At 55.0% G+C, this 26,841-nt stretch overlaps 1 protein-coding gene across 2 annotated transcripts in view; it reads right to left on the minus strand.

The window, feature by feature from the left end:
* Positions 1-26,614, minus strand: part of TOGARAM2 (TOG array regulator of axonemal microtubules 2) — a 48,531-nt gene extending 21,917 nt beyond the window's left edge. The window contains exons 1-12 of one of the 2 annotated variants that reach the window (XR_006604885.1): positions 26,421-26,614; positions 22,125-22,305; positions 21,207-21,361; positions 17,681-17,820; positions 15,693-15,806; positions 13,902-14,183; positions 10,916-11,127; positions 9,705-9,895; positions 6,628-6,674; positions 4,124-4,290; positions 1,541-1,691; positions 1,173-1,334 (exon numbers count right to left, since the gene is read on the minus strand). Coding sequence is in view for 1 of the 2 variants with exons in the window: in XM_004777470.3 (XP_004777527.2) it covers positions 1,173-1,334; positions 1,541-1,691; positions 4,124-4,290; positions 6,628-6,674; positions 9,705-9,895; positions 10,916-11,127; positions 13,902-14,183; positions 15,693-15,806; positions 17,681-17,708 (1,354 nt within the window). In the remaining variant the exon portion in view is untranslated. The remainder of the gene's footprint in view (positions 1-1,172; positions 1,335-1,540; positions 1,692-4,123; positions 4,291-6,627; positions 6,675-9,704; positions 9,896-10,915; positions 11,128-13,901; positions 14,184-15,692; positions 15,807-17,680; positions 17,821-21,206; positions 21,362-22,124; positions 22,306-26,420) is intronic. The other variant, XM_004777470.3, reaches the window with a different exon arrangement.
* Between the last annotated feature and the right edge of the window lie 227 nt (positions 26,615-26,841).

Consider the following 26,841-nt stretch of genomic DNA (forward strand, 5'->3'; position numbering starts at 1 on the left):
ACCTTAAGTAAATTCAGGTGACTTTGGGTCTCTGGGTCTCAGTTCTGTTGACTCTAAAATGAGTGGGGTAGATTATACAGACCATTATCTCTTGAGTACCCACCATTCAATCACCACTTTCATGACCTCTTGCCATGTCTCTTAATTACCTGTAATTTTATTTAATGGCATTTTTCGTCAAGCCAATCCACTTTTCAAAGTCTTAAATAAGTTTATCGTAAAGGGATATCTATGTCACTACCATGATTGGCAAACAAATATTATTTGTCACAGGACAGGATATTTGCAATAAAAATAAAAGGACATTATAAACTCCAGTGATCAAATTGTAACCAGCTTCAGATGACTCAAGCTGGAAGGAAGATCTCTTTGTTTAAAAAGCAGATTTCCAAGCCTGAAAGGGCTGCTCACGACTGACACTGAATTCAGACTTTCTACTTGACAGAATCAAAGGGACAGAAAGAGAACGGAAAAGAAGGATGAGTCAGTATTATTTCTGGCACTAAAATGATGTTCTGTTCTCTCACTATAGTCCCACCACAGCCCACGCTTAAAGAAACTCAAGAGCCAGACTGGTTGTTTTCAAATGTTCTTTAGTAGCAAAATCTTTGACAACTGAAAGGTCAGGTGGGTGCCCAATATATTAAAAAATGAGGCAAAATCAAAGCTTCTCTGGTAGAATGGGGTCAGAGCCTCTGTGTGCCTTGGCACCATCCCACAGAACTTTTGGATCCTGGGATCCCCGGCGGGAATCAGCCCTATCCAACCCTGGCATTTCACGAGGCAAGCTACAGGAATTCAAGGTCTTCCCAGACCCCTCTCTTCCTCTTCCCGATGTTTCCAGCCACTTTCGGGAATGCTTCTCCCCATCATCTCTGGTCCTGGTGCACTGGTGAGGCCTCTAGGACATGTCCTGGGCTGGGCACACCTGCCCTTCTACCAGTAACTCCATTTGCAATTCCCCAGACCCCTAGTCTGGCCCATTGATACTTTTGACTCCCACACTATCCCTCGTTCTCTGGCAGGGTGATCACACCTCAGGCCGCCCTCTACTCTAACACAGGTAATGGGAAAAAGTAGAGTGGCCCAGGTCACCTTTCCATACCCCAAAGCATCCCAAGGCTGCACAGCGAGACGGACACATGTCCCCCAGCCACTTGGCCGGGCCCTACCTGAAGCATGGCGGGCAAAGCTGGGCTCCCGCTTGCTGACAGGGATGCTGGGCAGCGAGGCCCGGTTGGCCCGCTTCCTCAGGATACCACCGATGTTTCTGCGGGGGCTGCTCAGTCCTGTGGGCACAGACATGGTCCCACTGCCCCGGAGGGGAAGGAGGCCTGTGGAGACAGAGGAAGTCCTAGAATGGCGCTGGTCCTGCCTGTCCTTGGCCCCAGTCCTCCTCTGGATGTGGGCCCATTAGTGGCTCCCAGTCCAGTGTCCAGATGGGGAGCATCAGGAGCTGTGGCTAAACCCTCTCTCATCTAGGGGTTGGCCAAGACATCTCCCCAGCCTGAGGGGATCCTGCCCCCAGGCGCCCAGGTACCTTCCTTCATCAGGACTCTGCGGGAGGCCAGGCTCTGGGAAGCAAGCTCCCTCTCCCTCTCCAGCTCCTTTGTCCTCTGGAGCACCTCCATCTCCTTCATCTGCCTCAGCCGCATCTTCTCCTGGGCAGACTTGGAGATGGTCACCTGGATCTGGCAGAAGGTCAAGGCAAACTCTGTTACCTTGAGGACCCACCAGTGTCTTCTGTACCTGCATTTATTCTGTTAGGAGTGTGAGTGGCTCCTACGTGCCATCGCTCTTCTGGGAGGGAACAAAACGACCAAGAACTTGCTCCCGGAAGGCCGCCATGGAGCAGGGAGACAGCAAACAGAGCAATTTCTAATGTCAGGCCATATGTACCAGAAGGAGGGACAGAGGGTGGCCAGGGCTTCCATTTTAGGTAGGAAGGCCCAGAGGGACTCCCAGAGTGGGGGAATTGAAGCAGAGACATGGATGGAATAAGGGAGCAGAAGCCATGCAGATTTCTAGGGGAGATGGGTGCTGAGCAGAGGAAAGAGAATGCAAAGGTCCTGAGGCTGGAGGGTGCTGGGCACGGTTGGGGGCGGTGAGGACACTGGCTGGAGCACCCCAAGTCAGAGGATGAGAGGACACGGGGTCAGAGGTGGCAGGGGTGGGCAGAGCCATAGTGCACGGGGCCCCGCGGCCCATGGGGAGGGGTCAGACATGTCCTCTAAAGGACACAGAAAACCACTGAGGTTCTGAACACAGGAGTGACCTGATTGGACTTCACTGGGAGACAAGGGTCCCTCCAAGTGTTGTTGTTTAATAACTTTATATTTGGGAATAATTTAAGACTCACAAAAAGTTGCAGAACAGAGCCAAGAGTCTCCATGTGGTGGGGCTTGCACTAGCATCGCGAGAATGAGGATGACAGAAAGGCCTGGCTGTGGACAGGTCCCAGAAGCAGAGCCCACCGCTTCTGCTCATATATGAGGAAGAGGAGGCAGGGGCGGGCCCAAGATTTTTGGCCAGAGTAGCTGGAAGGCTGGAGTGGCCTTTTCTTGCTATTTACTGGGGAAAGAGCTTTGGGGGGTAAAGTTTCAACAGCTGAGTTTTAGATGAGCTAAGTTGGAAATATAATTAGATACCTAAATGGAAATGCAGAGTATCAGTTAATACCTACTTATTTACAAAATTTGACTGCTCCCAGAGGTCAGGGGAGGGTCAGGGCCAGAGAGGGACATTTGGGAGTCCTCAGAATACAGATGGTACTCAATGCCATGGACCAGAACAGGTCAGAGGGGGTCAGATAAATAGGTCAGAGACCAGAGATCCAAGCTCTGGGGCCTCTAGCATGTAGAGGGGAAGAAGATGAGGAGTCAGCTAAGAGGACTGGGAAGGAACGAAATCCGATGGGGTGAAAAACTAGGAAGGAAGCCATCCCCTCGCCTCCCTCCCAAAGGGGGGACTTCAAGAAGAACGAAACAGCAAAGCTGCTGACAGGGGTGGCGATTAGAAGAGGACTGAGCTGTGCTGCTCGTGGGAAGCTGGAGGTCATCGGTGGCCTTGACATGGGCAGTTTCCACGAGGGCAGTGGGACCCAAACCCGACTGCAGTGGACTCCGGACAGAATGTGTGGAGACAAAGCAGTCGTTTTATTTTTTTAGACAAAAGAACTCACAGAGAGCTAAGTCGCTGATGGGAATGGTCTGATTCCGGGGAGGATATTGTTGATGCAAGAACAGTTAGAAATGCTGGGGCCGGGGTGTGGCTGGACGAAACTAGGCGAACAGGACATGGGTGGCGAGCGAAGGGGGTGCTTCAAAGCGAGATGCCAGTTGGGGAGAAGTTGTCACAAGGTCCTCGGTCTGGCCATGGGGTGAGCGGCCAAGGGGGGCTGGGAAGTGGGGTCGTCTCCCAGCCCTGAACTGTTCTTCCTTCATGCCAGGCTCTGACGCCCTGGCTGGAGAGGGAGGGCTGCCATGCCCGGACCTCATCGTCACCGTCCCTGGACCCTAACACAGCGCAGGTGCCCAGCGGCCCTTCCAGGCATGTTTCCTGTACGCTTCCATCTCCGCTTCAGAGACTGAGCCCGGAGCTCCCACGGCAGTGACTCTTCAAGTGTTAGTAAACACATCCAGACCAGGGAAGAGAATCATCTGGATCAAGGTCACCTTAGAAGCGCAAGGTGTCTGCCAGCCTGTCAAGCAGAGCCTTTGGCTGATCTGCCCGAGTCAGCTGCCTCTCCGTTTCTATCTTGGGTGCTGGTTCAAATTACTGGGCTTGGTTCCCCTAAGCTCCTCTCCACTCTCTACATCCTGCTTCCTTCCGAACCTCAGGTGACCTTGTGCCCTCCCTTCCTCCCTCAGCCCCCCGCTATACTCCCCTTCCCCTCGCCCCCACCCCATCCTTCTTTTCCTCTCTCTTGTTTCTCTTCCTTTCCTCGCTCCTCACCCCCAAACCATCTTCAGGTTCCAGTCTTAAGCGCCCAGGGAGCTGACTCAGGGCTCTTTCTTGCCTTCCTCAAACTGGCCCCACATTTATAAATTTCCTCAAACAGGCTTGTGCTCGGCCAGTGGTCCACTCTGACCCCCACTTTCTCCTCCCCTCACTTTCCAGGTACCTTGGTACTGTTCTCCTTCTGGTCCTCGTCTTGGAGCGAGGGGCGGGTTTCTTTGGCCTGGCCGAAGGAGAAGGCTGTCAGTGTAGGAGCGGACTGAGATGAAGGCAGGGGATGCTTCACGGGGGCAGCAGACCTGTCTCTGACAGGCAGGGCTGAAGGTCTTGGCTCTGAGGAGTCAAGAACAAGAATGGAGCTGAGGACACCCAGCACTCTGAAGCCGCCTCACCCTTCCGGGCTGCCCCTGGGGCTCTGTGACCCTGCGGCTGGTGAAACATTTTACTACTAAGCCTGCCACCCTCTGCTGTTCTGCCCAGTGCTTGCTTGGTGGCAGAAGTCTACAGAGCAGCGCTGGTGCACACAGAGCGGGCTGCCCAAGGACCAGCATTCTCCTCTCATGCGTGCGTCCGTCCACCCACCCATCCACCCAGATACCCAGATACCCACTCATTCAATGATTACTGCACACCTTAGTGTAAGATCGGGAAGGGAAGAGCCTGGGCAAGAAACAGGAGGTGGTCTGTTACCTAGAAGTTTAAGATAGCTCCTGAGGATGCCAGTCTGTCTTACCTGAGAGGCGTGCACCTCAGGAAGAGAGAAAATAAACCAAGCCCCATCATCACACAGTGTGGAAGGACCAGAGAACTAATCAATGTCGGTCGCATCCCCTCGTTTTACGGATAGAGAAGACTCAGCAACATTCACACGCTCTTGTGACTGTACAGTATTCATGTCCAAGTGACATCAAATCAATAGTGTCTCTTAGTCACTCTAGATTTTCCTAATCAATAGACTTCAAAAGCAACTTGTCTTATTATGGAGGCAGGAAAGGGGTAGATCAGCTTTCTTTCAATGAAAAAAACGTTATCTGGGTTCTCCTGTTCATAGTGTTTGGAGTACACTGCTCTTGGGTGAACCTGCAAATAAGGGGTCTGCTGGAATGGGGGTCACCCTCTGGGGCTGCCTGAGGTTGGAAGGGACACCTTGAATCTGGGACCTCCAGGAGGGCTCCCAGGTTACCCTGACCTCTGCCCAGCCCCTGCCCTCTGCCAAGGATCCCTCTGCTTCGATCGCTGGAGAAGGATGGAGGGCCAAGATAGAGGAGGGGTAAAGGCTTCGTTTGCTCAAAAATAAAGGGGCAGGGCAGAGGACACAGGTGCTCAGGTGCCAGCTAATGAGGACAAAGACTGCAGGAATGCCACGAGACTGAGGAAGCCCCCAGCTTCAGACAATGCCACGTGAGCTCCTTCTGTGTGGTAGGCGTGTTACACGTACGGGGCCATGCTATCCCCAGCTAATGGCTGGAAGATCAGAGAGCCCTTTAAGGACTTCACTATTGTGCATCCCCTCTCCTCACCCCCAACTCCATGAGACAGCCTGGAAAGCCTTGTCTGAGCAGCCTGACCCCTGCCCCTAGCCCCCAGGGACCCGGTTCTCGAGCAGCATGATGAGATGCAAACAAGGTGATGCAAACCAGGGGACAGTTACAAACTGGGGTCTCCTGGCACACTCAGGGGTAGCCGTTAGGGACACTGTGGTTGTCAGCATGGGTCACACCAGACGGCCCGAGGTCACCCCACTGCAGCCCAGCCAGACAGCAGCAGGGAAGCGGCCGCCCCCGAGGTTTCTATGCCAGGCCTGACTCTCAAGCTCAGCTCAAGTGCTGAGCCTGGGGCTTCCTGGGCCACCGCCTACCCCTCGCCAACTGGCGCACTTGCTAAGCCAGAGGGACCTGCTGGAAAGCTGGACTGGGCGTGGGCCCCCTCCTGCCGGTCTGCCCGGCCACTGAGGTATCCTCCTCCCCAGCCTCGGGGTGCTCCATCCAGATCCCCTCACCTGACCCAGGGCTCAGCTTCCCTCCTCCCCGCAGTTAGGTCATCAGGCTAGAGAGCCTCCTGCCTCCTGTTCTGAAGCTTCTCTGTGCCTCGGCCTCCAATGCCCTCTCGCCTCCCTAATATCCCAGTTGGCCCCGTTCTCATGACACAGAAGCCTTCCAGCACCCGCTGCCTAAGGGGTTCGTGGGATGTGGTTCAATGTCACACTCGGCCTAGTGAGGAACATTCTCCTCTACCTGCTTAAAACAGCACAGGGCAGCTGCACAAAGTGACAGAAGCATGGTCTCCGTGGCCATGTGGACCCACGTGCGCATATGATGGGCTGCCCTCCGGACTCCAGAACCAGGGACAAGACCCAGCCTGCTGTCCCCATGCAGCCGTTCACAGGTCACACAGGCCCCTCTCGCAGCTGGGTTACCGGGAGGCTCTGTGTGCCGGGACACCTCCGCACACCTGGCCCAGGACACCTCCACACACCTGGCCCAGAGCACACCTGGCCCAGCAGCTCTCTGAGATGGCAGGGCCCATGGCCTCAGCTTCCCCATCCGTGAAATGAGGAGCTCAGGTCCGAGGGTGCTCACGCCTACTCCAACCCTAGTTCTGATCCCCTACCCAGTCCAGGAAGCAGGGAGTTGGAGAAAGCAAGTGGGGGTGCTTGTGGGGAGTACGTACCCAGAGATTCAGGGGTCTTCTCCCGAGGCCCACTCTCCCGAGCCAATCTTAAAAGAATGGAGGAGAGAAAAGAACCATGAGAGATGGCAAGTAGAAGCCACCTCAGTGAGGAGCAGGGGGGTTCCTGGATGGGACAACAGGCAAGATGGGGGGAATCAGAGAGGGGTTGTGGGCAGCTCTGTAAGGAGGCTCTCGGCTTGGAGCTTGGAGCTCAAAGCTGCAGGAGATGCAGCTCCATCCGCAAAGTCAAGGGCAGGCTGACAGGAGACCAGACCAGACCAGTCTGAGTCCAGACACACGCCGCACATCACTGTCTCTGCCACCTTCAGGGGTCCATGGCTTCTCCCCACCATTCCTGCAGGAGTCTCTGCCCTGGCGTGCACAGCCCTCTCTGGCCACCGAAGTGGCCTTTCTAATGCAGATCTGATGGCACTTCCACGCCAAAGGCCTTCAGTGGCACCTGGCTACTCCAGGATAAAGCTCACGGTTCTCGGTTTGGCCCACGGGGCCATGCAGTCCTAGTAACCTCGCCCACCTGTCTCGCACCAACACCAGTGCACACCCCTTATAGCTCCAGGAATGCCTCCTATCTCTCCCTCCTCATTTCCCAGACTCTCCCTCAGCCTTCAAAACTTGGTTCCGGTCTCACCTCCTCCACGAAGGCTTCCCAGCCTGATTGAGATCATTTCCCAGCAGGCTCCCCAGAATGATTGGCAGCCTCCTATCTTAGCGCTTACCTCACTGGACTTCAGTCCAATGGTTTACTAATAAATCTCTCTCATGAGCTCCTAGGACACAGAGACTGTCTTGTTTGGCTTTGTTTCTAAGGAAACTGGCACGTAGCAGGTGCTTGAGAGCTCTTAAGTAAGTAAATGGACGCGTGGACGGACGGGTGAATAGTAAAGGGACGAAAGAAATGCTGACGGAGGCTCCTCCCCACCTCTGTGCTAGCCTCCCCAAGTTAATGGAGAGGAATCATGTCACAACAAGGCAACAAACGGGGAGGTATTTATTGTGTGACTAAACCACACCAGGTACAAGCTTGGCACGGTGGGAGCCGCAGAGATTTCGAGGCATGGGCTCTGCCCCGCAGGGCTCCCAGTCGAAGAACAGATGGGGCTTTAAATAAAAGTGTGGTCAGATGGTCCGTGGGCTACATGCTGTGTAGACAGTGCAAAGGAGGCTCTTCCGGAATCACCTCCCCAGGGAGGGCAGGGAAGACCTGACGGCAGGGACTGGTGTACAACTGGGGCTTGAGAAACAGTAGGAGCCGAATGGGGGGCCCCGGGTGAAGGCTGGTGTTGGAGCTGCGCAGATGGGGCAGGGAGGTTCTGGAGGTGGGACGGATCCCCAGGGCAGCACAGGAGGTGTGCGGGGTGGCGGGCCAGGGATGGGCCCTGAATGTCAGACCAGCGAGACTCGTCTTTAAGCTGCTGGCACAGGGTGTCAGAAAATGTGGATCACGTGGAGGAAAGGTACCCAGGGCGGTGCAGGAGAAGGGAAAATGAGAACGCAGAGCCCACACGACAAGGTGCCGGGCTAGGAGCTGTCGGGGTGCTCAAGAGGAGCCCGTGAGTGGAAATGGAGAAGGTAGGGGCAAGAGAGGGGTGGCAGCCCTCGTATTTTCTCTTGCTTACAGAAAACCTGACGGGGTGTGGCAGTCTGCTGGGCCATGGGGCCACGGGAGCAAGAGTCGAAGATGATGCTGAGACTGGAAGATGGAAGAGAATGCCCACACCCTGGGGGACGTCGGGAGACTGTGGGAGGGAGGCGGTTTGGGGAAACGTGCAGTGGCCCACAGGTGTGGCCGTGATGGTGGCACAGAGTCGCTGCCTCCTTCTGACCCCCGGATCCGTGTTGGCCATGAGGACACTGAAGAGGTCCACCAGTGGGATGGACATGGAGCCTGACCCTAGGGAGACCTCCGGCCAGAGCAGGGGATGAGGGCATGAGGAAGATACCCATCGTCATAAGCTGCCCGCACAGACAGGACTCCCCCGGGGAGAACACAGAGCGGGCACAAAAGGCTAGGACCGAGCCACAGGAATGGCCACATCTAAGACATGGACGAAGGAGGGTGCAGGGGGCACTGTCTAGAAGGTTCTGCCACCGAAGGTCAAGTAGCAGGCTTCAAGTCAGGAGGGAAGGAAGGAGGAGGTGACAAGGAGGTCAACACCTCACAGGATGTTAAGTCAGGAGCAACGAGGGTGGAGTGAAGGTTGCTGGTCTGGGGCCGGAGGATCCCCCCAGCCACCAGGACCACCTCTGAGGGGAGGAAGGGCCCAACGTGAGGAAGCAGAGGTCAGTGGAGCGGCCGCTCAGATCCAGGCCCAGGCCCACACCCTGCAGGGCGGGAAGGAGGTAGACGTGTGTATGCATAGGAGGGAAGGCAGCATGGGAGATGGAGAGGTGAGGAAGCATGAGAGAGAAGGGAGCACTCGGTCCAGCAGGCCCCCAAGGGATTGGAGAAGGGAGGCTTCTCTCATCCTCCCTCTGTCTGTCTGTCTCTGTCTCTGTCTGTCTCTCTCTCTTACACACACACACACACACACACAATTACTCCAGCATCAGTTTGGACTGACCGTGGGGGTGTTCTGGGCCATCTGAAGAGACCTGTCCTCCTTATATGCCATAAATCAAGATTCATTACAGCACAGCAACCCTCTACCCACCCCAGTCCCAAACATCTTTGAGTATGAAGACCCTTTATTATGCCCAGACCTTCTGTGGACCACTCCCTCCCACTTCCATACCTGTACCTGGTAATGCTCGTACTTTTAGTATCTATTAATTAAGAAAATACTTAATAACAAAGAGCTAGCCTCAACAGAGCTCCTATTTTATTCACCACTGCGACAACCACAGACATCCGCAAACTGGTGGACTCCGGAGGCCGAGACACTGTCTTCTGAGCCCAGACACCCAGCCCACTGGGCTCAAGGATCAGCCCCGTGCGGTCCCCAGGCCTGTGGCCCATGGGTGAGCCAGGCTCTTCGTGTGCCCGGCCCCCCAGAGCTCCGCCCTGGCGCAGAGGCTCAGTGGATCCCAGAGGGCTAGACGGAGAGGGGGCTGCTTACCGTGCGCGGGGGGCCCTCAGACCCGTGAGGAGACCCTGGCCTGGAGGCAAGCGGCTGGGCAGGGAACCAGGAGTACAGGAGGAGGCCCCAGCGGACACCGCGGCCTTCGGGATGGGCGGGATCACAACGCCCCCCAGAGACTTGTGCATCTTCTCATCATTGCAATGCAGGTATTGTCTGGAGATCTGCACCTGGGAGCAGAGGTTGGGGGGAAAGTTCTGGAAGCTCACGTCCCTGGCTCCTTACATAGGGTGGTCCCTTTTACCAGGAGCCACTGGGGTGGCAGGCAGTGCTGGGAAGTGTCTTCTGGTTTTTCTTCTCAGCCATACCACTCTGGGACCCCACCCCCACCCCACCCCCACCCCCTGCCCACTCCAAGAGGAAGACCTGAGGTGGGCGGGGCAGGGGAGGGGGGAGGTTCATCCCTATTCATTTTTGTTATTATTATTTGTTTTTCTGTTCTTCTCATTTCAGAAACTTCTACAAATCAGAGCTGAAACAGATCTTCAAAAACATCTGGTCTAATACCTTCTTTTTATAGATGTGCAAACTAGGCCCGGAGAGGAGGGGGACTGGCCCAAGGTCACACACCAGTGAGGAGCAGAGTGCAAACTCAGACCTCCTGAGTTTTAGCCCAGCCAGCTTTCCCCTCTGTCACTCTCCCTTGCCTATAACGGCGAGGGTCAGAAACAAATGAGGAGTTCCGGAACATTTAAACCAGAGAAGGCCTAGAGAACCCCCAAGTGTGGGACTGGTGGTCACACAACTGTGCTCAGCCCCGCTGGGGCAACCTGCCGGAGCTCCCAGGCCATCTGCCAAGGTTTTGGGTGCTGTGGGAAAGATGCTCCCCACCCCCGTGGCCCCCTTATCCCTGAGGGCAGCCACTCACAAACCTTGGGAGAAGCTCCAGGCTCAGGAACCAGGGTAGGAAGGAATGGAAACAAAGAGGGACCCCTGGGTGGCTCCATTGGTTAAGCACCCACCTTCAGCTCAGGTCATGCTCCCCGGGTCCTGGGTTTGAGCCCTGGGTAGGGTTCCCTGCTCAGCAGGGAGTCTGCTTCTCCCTCTCTCTCTGCCCCTCCCCCAGCTCATGCACTCACTTGTGCTCTCTCTCTCTCTAATAAATAAATAAAATCTTTACCCCCCGCCCAAAAAAAAGAGTAGAAACAAAGACAGGACAGAGAGGCACAACGCAGAACAAACCACCTTACCTCCTGGGCACCAGGTCTCAGCTCCTGGGGACCCCGACTGCTTCCAGGTGGGTCCAGGCCCTTTTCCTTGGCTCCGCCAGCCTCAGGGGTGGTGGGGATGCTCTGGATGGGAGGCATCGGCCTGGGCGCCCTCAGCAGCCTCTGAGAGGTGGCCCGGGGGATGGTGCTCCTCAGAGGAACCCCTCTGGGGCCTCCCAGAGGATCCAGGGAGGCTGTGCAGGGGGGTGAGGTGAGGAATAAGTTAGTCCCAGGAGCACGGGGAGGGGGGCAATTCGACACTGGCAATAGGGCCACGGGTTCCAGGGGAGGCCGGGACTGTGAGAGCAGAAAGAGATCCACCACCAGCCCCCCACCGGCCCCAACCCCACCACTAGGCTCAGCAGCAGACAGAACCAAGGACCCGTTCCCATTCCTATAAAATTTAGCAAAAAGGGCCAATCAAAGTCATCTATTTAAAAGTCAGAGGCAGGATGGGCAGGAAGGACACCAGTCCTGGAGTAGGAGTCAGGACCGTGGGTCCTGGCTACAAGCTGTGGGACCTTGAGCAAGTCTTTGAATCCCACTTGCTCTTCTGTAAAATGAATGTATTTATGTCATGGGGTTTTCCAAAGATTAGTGACTTACATAAAATGCCAAGAAAGTACTGGGCACATGGCAGGTGCCCATAAATTATTTCTGTTCCCCCTTCCTTTCCAGCTAATGATACGGGGGTACTGCTCTTTCGGCACAGGGGACATCCTGACCTAGTCTAAAAGCAGACCACAACACTTTGAGCTCTTTTATGAGTAACGTCTGTGCCCAACAGGCATTCGGTGCCCCCTGCCCACGCCCTCTGGAATAGCGCCATGCACCCTGCCATCCCCACAGTAACGAGCTCAGGATTATCTTTGCAATGATTGGTGGCAGTGAAAAAAACTTAGACTTTAATTCTCGAAGGCCTTTCTGTTCCAGCTACACCTAAGTGGTCGCATCAAAACCACCAAGTCCCAAATAGCTTCTCTGCTCCCCTGGCGAGCCTGGCTCCCCTTTGCCCTCTGGTCAGTCCTGCCGGGATGTTGAGGGGAGGGAGGCAAGGAGGGGTCACAAGCCAGGTGGAGACAGTACCCACCTGGGGCCCCATCTGGGTAGTGGCACCAAGAAGCCAACACAGCCTCCATTCAGGGTGCAAAGGGCAGCCACAGCCCTGCCCTGGGGACCAGAGATCCCCGTCTTGCCACACTTGCTGAGGGACTTCCATCCGCACCTTGCATAGAACAACTCCTATTCTTTTTCTCCTGCTCTAGAACTTTGTACAAAGAGATGACGTGTCTAGAGAAAGACTTCGGACCTCTCAGGGAGGGAGTCTGTGAACTCCCTTTGGTCTAGCAACTCCAGAAGTTGTACCACTTAGAAATTCTAAGCAAGCTTCTCCAGCACTCTGATACCCTACCTGCTGTCTCCATACTGTCCAGCCACAGGGGACTCCTTCCAGGGGCTCCCCGTGTCATCCTGGGCATGGTCACAGCCCCAGGGAGACGTTAGCAGGGGGAGTATCTTACTCAATGGAGAGCATGTCCCCAGTGTCCCCCCCTTCCGAAGACCTAGAGCCTTCTTATTCCTCGTGTTACTCAAACATTCACTGAGCTACAGAAAGGACCCAGTTACATGATTGTTCCAGGAGAAGAGGAGAGAGAAAAGGAAATGAAAATTTATTAAGTTCTACCCACAATGCCAGGTGCTGAGAATTCTGTGCACAATATTTTCATCACACTCAGGTACACAGAAATATAAGTATCCCCATTACACTAAGGGGAAACTGAGGTTGAGGGGGTAACTGACTTGCCCAAAGTCCCAGAGCTGGCCAGTATCAGAGCTAAGATTGGAACATGGCCTGTTTTCCTGGTTTATCCACTACTCAGATGAGAAAGAAATATAAAGTGCCCGCTGTTAGGGGCGCCTGGGTGGCTCAGTCCTCAAGCATCTGCCTTCGGCTCTGTCCTGGGATCAAGCCCCGCCTCCGGCTCTCTGCTTAGCAGGAAGCCTGTTTCTCCCTCTCCTACTCCCCCTGCTTGCTTGTGTTCCCTCTCTTGCTGTCTCTCTCTGTCAAATAAATAAATAAACTCTTTTTTAAAAAATGCCCACTGTTCAATTCTTGGCTCATCTGTTTAACAAGGATTTCTGGAGAATCTCCTTTGCCGGGCAACTCTGCCTCACACTGAAGCCTCCGCAGCCGCCCTCATGGAGGTTCCACCAAGTGCAAAATCCCCATGAAAGACAAATAATCACACAAGCAAACACACCAAGGCAAACCGTGAGAAGAGCTAAGAGAGAAAACTAGAGGGTTCCATTAGAGAGTGTCACTGGGGTGGATGCCGACTGGGGAGTCAAGAGGCCTCTCTGAGGAGGGCTCCTTAGCCAAGCAGGAAGGATGAGTGGTAGCCCCGTGAGGAAAGGAGGGGGGTGGGGGGAACAGCCTGTCAGAGCCTGAGGCCAGACAGAGCCCACCTGCTCCAGGACTAGAGGGTCAGTGTGTCTGACCACAGAGAGCAGGGGAGAGAGTGAGCAGAGTGCAGGGGAGAGAGTGAGCAGAGCTGGAGGGAGAGGAGCAGAAAGCAGGGGAGAGGGTGTGGCTCAGGCACATGGTGAAGGCAGCCGGCCTCACACACTGGGGACTCTGTTCAGGCGCTTACTCCAAGCACATCCCAAAACCTCGGGGTGGTTCTAAGCATTGTGAGTGGGAGCAGGAAGGAGGCTATGATCCGACTGGCAATTTAGAAGGATCCCCCTGGAGAGAAGACTAGAAGGAGGAGAAGGAGGCCAGGGTGGGAATGGGGGGGTGAGCTGGAAGGCCACTGCAGAGCCCAGCTTGGAGGGGCATTCCCAGGAGGGCGGCTGACAGCGCCCTGGATGGGGGCATCCTGAGCAGCCCCTGACCCTCAGAGCCGGGTAGTGGGGGTCCCTGGCCTCAGGGTGTGTGGGAGGTGGGTGGGCAGGGCCCAGGGCTCACCTCGGGAGGATGCTGCCAAGCCCTCCGAGAGCCTTCTTTTCTTGAGCTTGTCCTTGATCTGGGTGGTGTCCCGAGCCACACTGTTGGCCTCAGACTCCAGAGAGGAGAAGGGCGCCAGGGGGTTGGACCCCAGAGACAGGGCCGCAAGGCCCCGGGGGTGGCCATTCCTGGCCTGCCAGCCCTTCAGGGGGGCATCCAGCTTGGGGCTGTAGGGGTCCCCTTGTCCAGGCAACAGCTGCAATGGCTTCTCCAGCAGGACACTTGGAGTTGGCCGGAGGGAGGCTGAGGGAGACAGAGGTAAGAGTGGCTAGGCACCCAGCACCCTCGGTGGCACCAGGCCCCAGCGAACTCTCCAGTGCTGCTTCCTTAGAACAGTCAGGCCTTGCCCCACGAATCCCGATCATTTAATGTTACCATCGATCTTGGGTCAATCCATTCATTCAACAGTCTCTGGGAAGCCTGACCTTAACAAGGTGTGTCCTGAGCTACTCAAGGGAAGAAAATGGGAGTTGATATGCAGCCCTATGACAGCACAGACATGAGCCGTAAATCCTCGGGGAAGGTCTTCCGCCCAGGGACCACCATCCAGCCACCTCCAGGGTCCCAACCAACCCATTCAATATACCTGACAAGACCAAATGCAGATTGTAAAGAGAAGTTGAGGTGACTCAATCATGCTTCCATGCAGACACCAGCTTATCCAATCGCCCATTCAATAAACATTCAGAGTGTCCCCTCTGTGCCCAGCACTGTCCAGGCAGTGGAGACCCAGAGATGGGTGAGACACAATATTTACCGAGAAAGGACTTTCAGTCTACTACAGGAAAAGATTCATCTTTCAATGGATTCATTACAAGGTCAACTGGGAGATATGCCCTGAGAGAGATGCCAACAAAATGTTTTGTGCACAGAGAGGAGGAAGAGAAGGATCTGGAAGGCCTTCATGAAGTGGTGGTGTTTGAACTGGTCCTTGAAGGAGCCTAGACTGTGGGAGGGCCAGGGAAAACAAATACAGAGACCAGCTTTTAGAATCTCTGCCACACACACAGCATTTTTGGAGGGCCTTGACCTAAGCCATGAGACCCGCAAAGGAGGCCACAGATCCTAGGTGGCACCACGCCTGGCAAAAGCTGACCTGGGTGCTGGCCACAGGCCTGTAAGGGAAGTAGCTAGAAGAGGGCAAGGAGCTAGAGCAATCATGTTCTCCCTCGCGAACACGGGAACAGGGGTTCTGCAGAGAAGAGGGTCTGTAGCTGGAAGTCAGAGCAGAAAGTAGAAGTTGAATGGCTGGCCTGCAATATTCACCACGCCAGCAGCTGTCCCACTACAGGTGTCCCTGTCCCCACCACCGCCCTGGCTGCTGAAGGCCCGCCCAGACCCCAAGCAAGGGACAACAGACTGCATCTTCATGTGGGCTTTCCCTGGGATCTGATGAGAGCAAGGGGTGTGCTGGGATCCCCAATTCCTTGTTCCTGGGGCTCTCCCTCTGTGCACCTCCAACCCCTGAGGCACAGAACTGAAAGGAACCACCTAAAACCAAAAGGGATTTCAGCAGCAGACTGCAGTAAAAATAGCGTGTGCCCTAGCGGGACCACACAGCCAGGCTTCTAGAACAACTCACATTCTCTCTCCAGGAGGGAGCCCCAGCTTTGCTCTCTGGTCCCGGGCCCTGATTGGACAGCTGCCAGCAGAACCCCAATTCTCTGCCCCCAGTCCCCAGGGAGGCCACCGAGGGCACTGGAAGGCCATTTGGTGTGACCAAGTCAGCAGGCCAAGTCCCACCCACCTTACCTTCCCCATAAGTCTGCAGCCTGGAGTCACTTCTTCCTCCTGGGACTGCGCGGGGCCCCGTACTGGTCCGAGGGACACTCCCACAGTACACAGCCACTGGGGCCAGAACCTTGGCTGGGGACAGAAGCACCGGAAGCCCACTGAGACCAGGACTGGGGAAGAGGCTGCCCCAGCACTCTTCCCCTTGGGGTCTCTGTAGCCCACCCCCAAACCAGAGCCTGGCTTATGGATGGGGGGCCCACCACCCCACCGCCCAGTCAGCCAGGGCACCACGATCCCCACCAAGGCCCACCACCCCACTCTTCTCAGCCCTCTTGGCCTGGCTCCCCACTTCCCACACTCACCTGCCTTCTCCATCCGCCTTTTCTCCAGGCGCCCCCACCCCCACTCGGCCACCTCTTCTTAGCCTCCATCATGGGTTCCCCTCCTCCACACACCCCCCACCCTGCCTCTGTCCTCTGCTCATCTCACGGGCCGCTTCTCACTGCCATGCCTTTCATTGTCACCCTCATGCTGTAACCCCCTGACCTGTGGCTTTGGCCCTGACCTCACCCCGCGGACGCAGAGCAGAACATCCAATTACTGGCCCAAAACCCTCTCCTGGGAGTCCTCCAGCCCCTCATCAGCGTGTCCCACACTGAACCTTCACCTTGTCCTAAACCTCCCTGGCTCAGCACATCAATTTGATTGATCCCTACCTTAGATATTTACCAAAGGCTGCCTGTCAGGGACTCGGCCTCCCAGCCCCTGATGAGACCCGAAGGTTAGTGCGGGAGACAATGAATAACAAGCAGTGACATTGTGGGGAGCTCAGGAGGAAGGTGGCTCAGGGGGAGGGGCCCTGAGCCGGGGGAAGTGGGAGGGGGAGCCTCAGCGAAGCATCTGCTGCTTTGAGAAGCCTTGCCTCTCCTCGGTGCCCCCACAGCAGCCCAAGCATACCCCATCTTACCCTCCCCTCTCCTGGCCTCTTCCCCCCTTGCCCTGAACCATCCTGGCACAGGGACCTCATGCCATCCATCTTTGCAGGACCTGCACTCAGGGGGCACTTTAGTATTAGTATTACCCCATCCAAAGCACAGCTCAGGACTATGCACAGGGCCCCGACCCACCACCTGGAGAAGCCTCCGCCAAGGTGCTACCCAGCATGCCCACTCCCAGGGTAGAAGGTCCCCAGACAGGAGGCAAACAGGAGTCTGTTCCCTTCCTGCTTGTGTCAGCCATGTGACCCTGAGGAAGTAATTTAGCCTCTCTGAGTCTCGGTTCCCAGGTCAGTAAAACAAAGGAGTTGGACAGGATTAGGGGTCCATACGGTCATACCTGCATCCTATTTCTAGACTTTTAGGTTTTTCTTAAGCTTTCAGTACTTCCCACTTCCCTGTAAGAATCTAATGCCCGGCAGGAACCTGATGTGGCATTAAATTACGCAACTGTCCTCACATTAATATGGCAAAGCCCCAGGTGCTCTGTCCCTAGGTGATGACCTGTGTCTGGATCTACTCTGGTCCCAGGGCCCCGGCTCCAGCCCCGCCAGGGAAAAGCAGCTCTCCACCTCACCAGCACCCCCTCCATCTGTGGCGGGGCCTGTGGATCCCCTCACTTGCCAGAGGAAATTGAGGTTCACACAGTTGGTCCCAGAGCAGAGCATCAGGCCTGGAACTCCATCTCCTAACCCTGAGCTAGCCACACTGTTCCCTTTCTCCTGCCCGATCCGCTGAGGAGACGGAGACACCCAGCTGTCCCTGAGGGCCCAGCCCTATGTCCTCTGACTACAAAACAGGCCAGCTCCTCAGCCGGCCCACCAGCACAGAGAGTGGAGGCAATCCTCCACCGAGTTTCTAGAACACTCTGAGCCTTTCCCTGGGCCCGGGAGCCCCCAGACAAGAAGCTGAGCATAGAGCGCCAGCGTCAGCCAGCAGAGATCTGGGTCAGGGCAGAAAGGCCTTGTCACCTGCCTGGCTCCATCTCCCAGGATGAGGGCAGCCCCTTACCTGGGGGGACAGCATCACGGGTGCTCATGCCCTGGGTGGGGAAGGAGCCTGAGAGGTTGTCCAGAGGCAGCAGCTACTTCCTGGGCGGTAAGCACAGTCCTTGGGGATCCAGAAGGCGGCAGCCCGTATCATCCGCGGTCCTATGGTGGGGAGCGGCAGAGGGATGTCAGTACAAGTAAATGACTTTGCAGGAAGCCCATTAGGAGCCCAGGTATTCTTGGAGTGAGGAAATCTGCTGCTGGACCAAAGAACATCTCTTTTCTGACATTCTGCCTCTCTGAGATGCTTGAAGCCTTCCAGGTGCCAAGCCAGGTGCCAAACTGCGGCAGAGCAGTTTGTGAAGACCGTCACCGAACCCACGAAGCTGGCTTCACTTGTGGCTTTGACAAGGACACCTTAGTGTCTCTGGGGAAGGTGGAATTTATCAAGGCGGGGTCTGACACCTTCTTTCCCCATGAGTTTCTATTTTCTTCAAAACCCCATTTTCTCTGCCCACTGGCCCAGAAGCTCTTGAAGAATGTCAAGCTTTGTGACTCCGCTTCTCACTCGGGTAGGTGGCAGGGTCTCCGCAGAAACCAGCTCTCCAGTTTCCTCTCAGGATGTGCCAGGCTCTATCCACACACAGTGCTTGGCCTGCAGTCCCCCCGTCAGAGAGTCATTTCATTGTCCTGTGGCGACCTGCAGGACGTCAGGCCTCCTCCTGGTCTCCCTTAAACCTCTAGGCTGTCATCAGCCCTTGCTCAGGACCTAACTTCTCTTTCCATGTGACAAGGGTCTCACCCAGACTCTGCGACCTCACACAGTTTTAGAGTCTTTGCCAGGACAAAGGTGACCCATTTTCACCCTGACAGTGAAGTGGATGGCCAGAGCCCGTCGGTGACAAAATCAGGGATAAAGGCCACATCTCCCAACCTCTACTCTGGCATAGCTCCCTCAAGATATCACCTGGGGACAGGGCAAGACAAAGTGCCAACTTCCTTGTGCTGAGCACCAAATCCCAACTCAGAAACTGAGAAAACCTGCCTCCTGTCTGGAAGGCAGCCTGCCACCGTCCCCACCCTGGCCCCAGAAGGCAGAGCGGCTCCTAGCAACAATCCTGGCCCCAACAGAGGTTCCCGCCCAGCCTCCACCTGGTCTCTCTGCTTACATCCTCAAGCACTCGGGTTCTCTATCCAAAGAGAATTCTCCTCACAACTCCCTGTGTGCTGACTACTAGGATAAGTATTTGGCCACAGGAGAATGTCAGTGAGACACAGCGCTTCTCCTGAGCAAGGTGGCAGAAGATGACTCCACAGGTCTTAACACCCCATCCCGAGTCCCAGTGAGCCGGCAAAGAGACTCAAGAGATTGGCAAGGCTGCTGCTTCCAGCAAAGCCCAGCATGAATGTTCCAGGTGGGGACAGGCCACCCACAGCTGAATTAAGGCAAACAAACTGGAGTCCAGGCTTTGTAGACAGTGAGAGCTGTAGGCTCCGTGACTCCTGCTACCACAGCTAACCAGAGCATCGATTTTCTATGCGAATTATAGGCAGAGAAGGGATGGTTAGCCACAGCCCTTCTTGAGAACCCTTTTTGAGAATCGTTCTCGATTGTGGCTGCGGATCAGAACCACCAGGGAACTGATAAAAATGATAGAATGCAAGGTCCCACCTCTGGCCCCTACTGAATTAGAGTCTTCTAGGAAGCAGGCCATGGGGATCTTTTTGGTTTCTTTTTCTTAACTCCTGTGTGACTTCAGTGTTCAAAAAGGACTGAGAACCAATGGGTTACAGTTCAGGTTCACTTTCTAATGAGATCTCAGCCTTGCTTCTCACCTTTCACTGTCAAAGTAGTTATTGCTGCCTCAGTTTCCCCAAAGTGCCTGCTCTTTAGGAGGCTAAAGAGAAGATTTGGAGCTGCCTGAGAGTACAGATGACATAAGTCTCAGTGGCCAGCTCTACTGGAAAGGGCCTTCTGAATAAGACAGCCCCCTCCCCATTTGCCACAAGCACTTCAGCAGGTCAGATTGCAGAATGGCCACTGGTCAAGACAGCCGATGTGACTCCACGCCCTGGGGACACCCACTGTACAGAAGAGAGACCCTCATCCATGTCACAGCTTGCCAGGGCAACCCAGCAGGCAGACCCCCTCCTGGGCCTGCTCCTGACTGTGTCAACACTGCTGACCCCTTAGGCCCTCAGGGTCTTCGTGCAGGAGTTCCTAGGCACCTGCCCCAGGGGAGGCAGCCACAGCTGCATACGGACCAACAACCACGTCTTATATTGTATGTGAGAACCATGGGCAGCACTTCCCCAGGGAGATCACGGGGGCCCATGACCTAGTAGGAACTTTAAAAATCTATGTACAAACTCTAAAAATCAAGATCAGAAATTCCAGCCCCAATGCAGATAGAACTTTGAGGTTTAGCATCAATCAGACTTAGCACCCGACGTCTAAGACACAATCCAATGAGCCCCCATTTGCACCTGGCCCTGTTCTGTTCTGGGCATGGAGGTGTGACTGTCCCCTATTGGAACAGCCCACCCCTGACCGAAAGAGCTAATATCTAGTAGGTTCTGGGGACCAGGATTGTGTCCTCTTTCCCTGAGGCACTGCCCAAGGTAGCTGGCTCCCCCACCCTTGGCCTTGGTATTCCAGCTTTGGGAGTGGAGTGGCCCAAGCTAACTGACCGCTGTCCACCCACCCCTTTCACTAAAGCTATGGCTACTGAGGCTCCATGGTGACCGGCACCACAGGAATGGGAAAGGTGACGGAAGGGACTCAGGTTTCAAGTGGAAAGGACACAAAGCTAGATCTGGCCCCATAAAGGACGTCAGCCCCAGGGACAAGATCCCAGTCACCCTGTGCCTGAAGAGAGGCCTTGGAGGGGACCCAAGATGCAGTCTCACCTGCCCCCTCCCAGGGGGCTGCCACACATGCATCTCCCCTCGTGTGACCGTGACACTACCCATTCCTCCTTTTAGAGGCCTCTGAGGACATGGGTTCCAAGAAATCAGAGTTCGCGCCTCCTCAGACCTGCTGAGTGGGGACAGAGGTGCGATGCGATGTCAAGGTGGGTAGAGAAGGGGACTAGGGCAAAGATGGTAGAGTGGAGAAACCTAGGTTTTGAACCCCAAAATGTCCCCGACTGAAACATTCTCTGAAGAGAGGTTTCAGATAGGCACCACTCCCACTTGCCCCTCTCATATTAACTTTAATTCCTCTGAGCTTTGGTTTCTTCATCTGAAATTTAAAATTAAAAAAAAAAAAAAAGTCCTACCAAAGGGTTTGGTCAAGATGAAGTGAAGTCATGTGCAAAAATTTCAGCACCTTTGGCGGTAGACAGTCAATAAATCAGGTAAGAACTCTTCCTCTCCCTGTCCCCACCCAAGCGCCATCTTTAAAGGTCGGATGGGCCAGAGCCCCCCCCCATCTGTCCCTAGGAGACAGACCCAGGTGACACGGGTGCCCCTCACGTGGGAGAGACAGATGTGTCTGCAGAATGAGAGGCCCAAACGGGCGCGGCGGGCCCTCCTGCAGTTCTCACCTGGGATGCTGTGCTGTGACGCGAACACCAGGCTGAGCGCAGAGGGCCCCGGGGCGGAGGTGGACACACGCGGGACCCGCAATGCTGTCTGACTAGGCGCCTGGAGACGCTCCGCAGGAGAGCGGCATCCTCGCTGGGCCCGGAGGAAGCGGGGTCTAGACGGGGAAGGAAACAAGAAGGGCCTCGCAGGCTGAGGAAACTGTGCGTAGAGACGCGGAGGAACAAACAGGCTGTGAGGTTGGGGTCTAGCCGAGGCTGAGACTGCGGAGAACCCATGTGGGGAGGGAAGGGAACTCTAAAGACTTTTGGGGGAAAGAAATAACATTATCTGACCCCTGGAGCTGGTAGCCCTAGGAGTTGTCTCTACCCAAACCAGGAGACTGAGCCCCACACCCACCAGATGCCCCCAGAAGAGGCCCCCAAGGCCCCCCACTCAGGCTCCTGGCTGCGTAGGTGACTGACACGCCGGCCCGTTGGCCTGACGACTGCTAGAGGAAGACTTGCCCCGCCCACCATAAGTGCCCCTTTGGGGGGCGGGGCCTTTACCCCCTCTGGAGCCACACCCACTGCTGCACAAGCCACCTCCCTGCCATAATGGGATCAGGTGGGGTCAATGTCCCTGGAACCGTCTGGGCTCCAGACAGCAGGACGTGCACCTGCTGGCAGGCCCCTGGAACTGTAAAGAAACCCACAGTACCAAACATGGGGCCCAGCACCTAGTAGGAGCCCCACAGCAGCGTGCATGAATGTAAAAAACAAAATTGTAGCCCATCTTACAGCCTTGTTGAGAAGAAACAAGGCAATGAGACTAACATTTCTTAGTTTCATGCCATTTAGCTTTTGAAATAGAGCAACAAGGCACATGTTATTGTCCTCATGTTGTGCCTAAGAAGACTGAGGCTCAGAGAGGCTAGGTACCTGGACGGAGGCCACAGAGCAGGCCAGCGGAGGCTTCCGGTCTAGCGTTCCCTGCTGCTGCTGGAAGCAGAAGAATGCGGTACTACATAGCCAGCAACAGCCCCGTGTTCAAGTCCATTGCCTACCAGCTGGGAGACTTCGGACGCGGTGCGGTACTAAACCTCTCTGAGCTTCCGTTTAACTGCAAAAGGGAAAGAAGAATGTCTTTCTCACAAGGTTACTGAGCATATTCAATAAAATATGAAAAGCGTCTCAAATCGTCTGGCCCCTAAGGAAGGATTCAACAAACGGGAGCTATTAACATTATTCTTTAATAATGATCTTAGTGTGTGTGTTAAGATGGGCAAGAAGAAGGAAAGTGTCCTTTTTGAAAGCTTTTGGGGCAAGAAGCTCTAGAGGCCTGACCAAGGCTGGGTGGCAAAAGGAGGTGGCCCCTGGCCGATGACCTTCAATGCGGAAGTTTCTGGGGTGAGCAGGAGGCAGCAGACAGGCTGGGGCAGGACCCTTAGAAGAGCAGCTCAAGTATCACCTTGCTGGGAAATGCTCCAAGTGATCCCTTCTTACCAGAACTGGCAGAGTATGTTAAGAAGGCAGTTACTGCCTGCATCTTAATGACTTTCTGGGACAGGGTGGATCTCATGGTCAAGAGCCAAAGCAGAACCTCTCAACCCTTTTCATTTCCAATGCAACTGAGAAAGGTTTCCTTTTTGCAATAGTTCAGTGTGGGTGTTGGTTGAGTGGAGCAGGTATAGAGAGAGGAAGGAGAGAGCTGCCTATATGTCTAGGGCTGACATTCAAAACAGCCCCCCTACCTCCCAGGAATTCTGATATAAGACATGGGAAGGCCTATGGTTGAGAAAAAAAGTCTTATTTAAGCTCTGTTTGGAAAATAATGACCGTAAGTGACCAGCACAGCCGCCCTGTGTGATTGCTCAGGTTGGACACTGCACAAGGCATCGTAATTAAGGAGACATCATTCACACTGCAGACACTACAGATTTGCACTTTCATTGCCCTTCTATGATAAACAGAAGTAAAGTGCCTTAATAAAGAGGTGTCTTTTTCTAACTCACACAGAGGTACTGGATGAGCAGTGGTGGCCCTAGTGAAAAGGGTATGTGACATATCCATAAATTTCCAAAATTCAAAATCTTCTGAGCCTGCCCTACTTTTGTGTATCATCTTGGTGCAAATATAAATTAGAAGTCAGAACATGCACTAGTAATTCAACAAAGTTTCACATGGTGGGGACAAGAGACATCTTCATCTCTCCCTCTGTCACTGAATTTTCAGCTGTAAGAGATCCTGAAGATCAGCTGACCTCCTGGCTAGTAACTGAGGGGTTAATGTGGGGCCTGGAGAGGCTACAGGACATACCCAGGGCCTTCAAGAGCCAAAAAGTACTATACGGACAAGGTCCTCAGCTCCCTCCTCCCCCCTTCCATCAAGGTCTCCCCCAAATGGTCACCTCAGCACTGGGTGGGGCAGTGACTCAGACTGCCAGGCCTGGGCAGAGCCATGACAATGCATTTCTGAGGATGTCATTTCCTGGTGGGGTTGGGCACCATTCTGTCAATCCTGCCTGAAATCACACAGCACTGGCTGGCACTTGGAAGCCTTCTGCCCATCCCCCCTGACATTTTCACCATCAAGGGCTGACTTGTCTAAGACCTTGAGCCTAGTCCCGGAGTCTGATACAGAGAGACCTGGTCCACTGCCCCACGAAGGCTTTCTGCATGGTTTTCCCACTCGGGGACCCCCACCCAAGGAGCTGGAGCTCCGGTCATCAAACTGCACTCTGGAAGCAATTTACAGGTGCGACAAGATGAGAGGGGCTGAGAAGAAAGAAACAGCCCTTCCAATCAACATCTCAGGAAACTTGTGGTGGCCGTCTCTGGCATCTAAATGCCTGTCCCGTTCCAGGAAATGGCTCTTGACAAAGGTCTCCCTGTAAGAAGCTCAGCCGACTTCAGACCACTAGCTCTGTCCTTTTCCAATGGCCCCAAGAGAAAACTGACTCTGCTTGACCAAAAGCTAGAACCTTCCATGGGCCTCTCCAGGAAATATGCCAGGTTTTGCTTGGAAAATGGAAAGGGCTTCTGTGGAGGGTCATTTCTTCTGTCCTTATTTTATTGAAGGGAAAGCCAAGACCCAGGAGGGGATGCAAGGAGAGCCCAAATCCAGAGGTTTGGGACGCATAGACACAGTGGAAAGCTCAGACCTCCGGAGAGCTGCTCTGGAGCCCAAGACTGCTACTCCAAGATTGATGACAGAGGAATCACGTGGATGAGTGACTGTCCCCTAAGAAAGAGAATGGGGCCTAGGGACAGAGGAGCCTGGAGGGCAGAGAGGAACATGGTGGTTGGGAAACAGCATGAGGAGGGAGCTGAGCCAGGAGACCAGGGGAAAGGGGCCTCCCCAAGGAGGAAGAAAGCCAGAAGGAAGAAAGGCAACGCAGGCCCTGACCCCCTGCTGATCAGGGAAATGCAAATCAGACCACTGTCACCAGCCTGCAAAGATTGCCAAAAATGAAGACTCTGGACAATACTAAGTGCCAGAGAGATGCGACGCAGGGCTGGTGAGGTGAACGTGGGCACAGCCACAGGGGAGAGTGGTCTGGCTCATCTACTAAAGTTAAAGATATGCAAGCCCTATGCCCAGCAAGACCACCTCTAGGGGTCTTCCTTCAAGAAAACTTTGCATGTTGTGAACCAAGACAGAAGTACGAGAACGTTCATAGCAGCCCTGTTGGCAATGGCCCAAATCTGGAAATAACCCGAACACCCAACAGGAAACTGGAGAAAAAGTTACGGTATTCGTGTCACAGAATATTCCATGGCAATGAAAATGAGCAAAGCTACTCAACAGCACTCTGCTCAGCACCATGCACAATGTTTACTGACAGACACTAGGCACGGAAGGGCCCAGAGGCTGCCATTCTATTTGTGTGCATTTCAAACATGAAATTCAACAGCTTAGACAAACACACAAAGATGGTACGACTTTATGGAAAAGCCAGGGGAAATGAGGAATGTGGTCAACCCTGGGGGGCAAGGAGGCGGCTGTGATAGGAAGGGGCCTGCGGGGGAGGCATTGGGGGCTGCCCTAGAGAGCATCTCTTTCCTGCCCTGGACAGTGGTGGCTACACATTAATTCTACTTTAAACTGTTGGTGAGTCTTATACATTTTTTTGTCGGCGAGAGGTTGAATATAAAACTAGCGATAAACTTCTCATCATGCCCGTGAGCAGAGTCAGGTGCCTGTGAGGTGGCATTGGGGCAACAGGTGACCTTGGGTGACCTTGACGCTCCTGAGCTCAGCCTGATACCTCCCCGTCAGTTGCTCCCATGACCTTCCCCCTCCTTCTTATCGGCCAGGCCAAGGCTTCAGGGGCTGAACTGGCCCCCCTGGGTTTGGAAAGGACCTGTCCGCTTATACCCCTGCATGGCCCGCCTCGGTGGGGCTGGGCACCACTGTGCTCCATGACCCTCTGCAGCCATGGACAAACCCCCACCCCCCACCCCCAGCACAGGCCCTACAGTCCCTTCGAGGGCTCTGGAAGGAACACCAGCCCTTCAAGGTCCCCAGCCAATGTAAGCCCTTGTCCTGGAGAAGTGGTTCACCAAACCCCTTGTTTTGGGAGCCCCAGATCTGCTCTGGAAAGGAACACGATCATCTCTGCTGTAATAATAATGGCACCACGAAAAGTAACTTCCGTTGAGCACAGGGCCCAACACACTCCTCTCTCTCCTTACCATCTCCACCTTTCACGAGCAGCCCCAAGGGAAATGTCACTTAACCCCCGCTTTACAGACAAGGAAACTGAGGCTCAGAATGAAAAGGGCCTAAGTCCGCACACCCAGGGAGAAGTGGAGTCTGAATTCAAACCCAGAGACCCAGGAGAGCCAGTAGTGGGAGCAGCTAGGCCTTGCAGCAGGCAGAGCTGGCTTTGAATCCTGCTTCTTCCAGCCTGTCCAAGGCCTGTGCCCCAGTGCCCCTAACACGGAGCCTTCCTTATCCCTCTGGCACCATCACCCTCAGCACCCCAGGGAGTGGAGCTGACCCCCAAACAGGGAGGCCGTGGCCAGGAGGAGAGGGAAGCTCCCTTCCATAACTCATAGGCTCAGAGAGCAACAGGCTGCGGAGAGAGGAAGGGACAGCTCCACGGTCCCCCGGCCTCCCCCCCCCGCGGAACCCTGTGTCCTTGCTCCAGATCAGCTCTTCCACACCCCTCCAAGGGCTCCAGGCAGCCTGACCCTCCTCCCGCTCCCTCCCCCCCCTGCACATCCATCTTACCGCTCCGTCTAGAGGCCAACCCTGTCACTGGAGGAAGCCAGGCGCTGGTGTCTCTCTGCAGAGAATGCAGCCCATGGGCCCGGAGGGGCAAGAACGAGGTGGCCCCAGGCCTGGCCGGCCCCAGGCTGCTGAACAGGCCCCTGGCCCAGCTTTGAGTGTGCTACTGGCCTCTGCCAGGCTCTCTCTGAATAAACAAGGCTGCATAGCAACCGCTGCTCCAAAGGAGCCCGTAGCTCCTGCATGAGGGAGAGAGGGAGCCAGGAGACATTTCCCCTTGGCCTTGTTTCCTTTGGGGCCCTGCCGGGCATGGGGCGCTCCCAAGTGGCCAACCTGTCCTGTGGGGCTGCTGGTGAGAGACAGCTGGGCTGCGCTGCGCAATGACCACAGAGCAAGGGAGTGCATGGCAGGCTCAGGGCAGGGA

Source organism: Mustela putorius, unplaced genomic scaffold (assembly GCF_011764305.1).
Source record: "Mustela putorius furo isolate JIRA1106 unplaced genomic scaffold, ASM1176430v1.1 tig00537293_pilon_pilon_pilon, whole genome shotgun sequence".
In the NCBI taxonomy this organism is placed as follows: domain Eukaryota; kingdom Metazoa; phylum Chordata; class Mammalia; order Carnivora; family Mustelidae; genus Mustela; species Mustela putorius.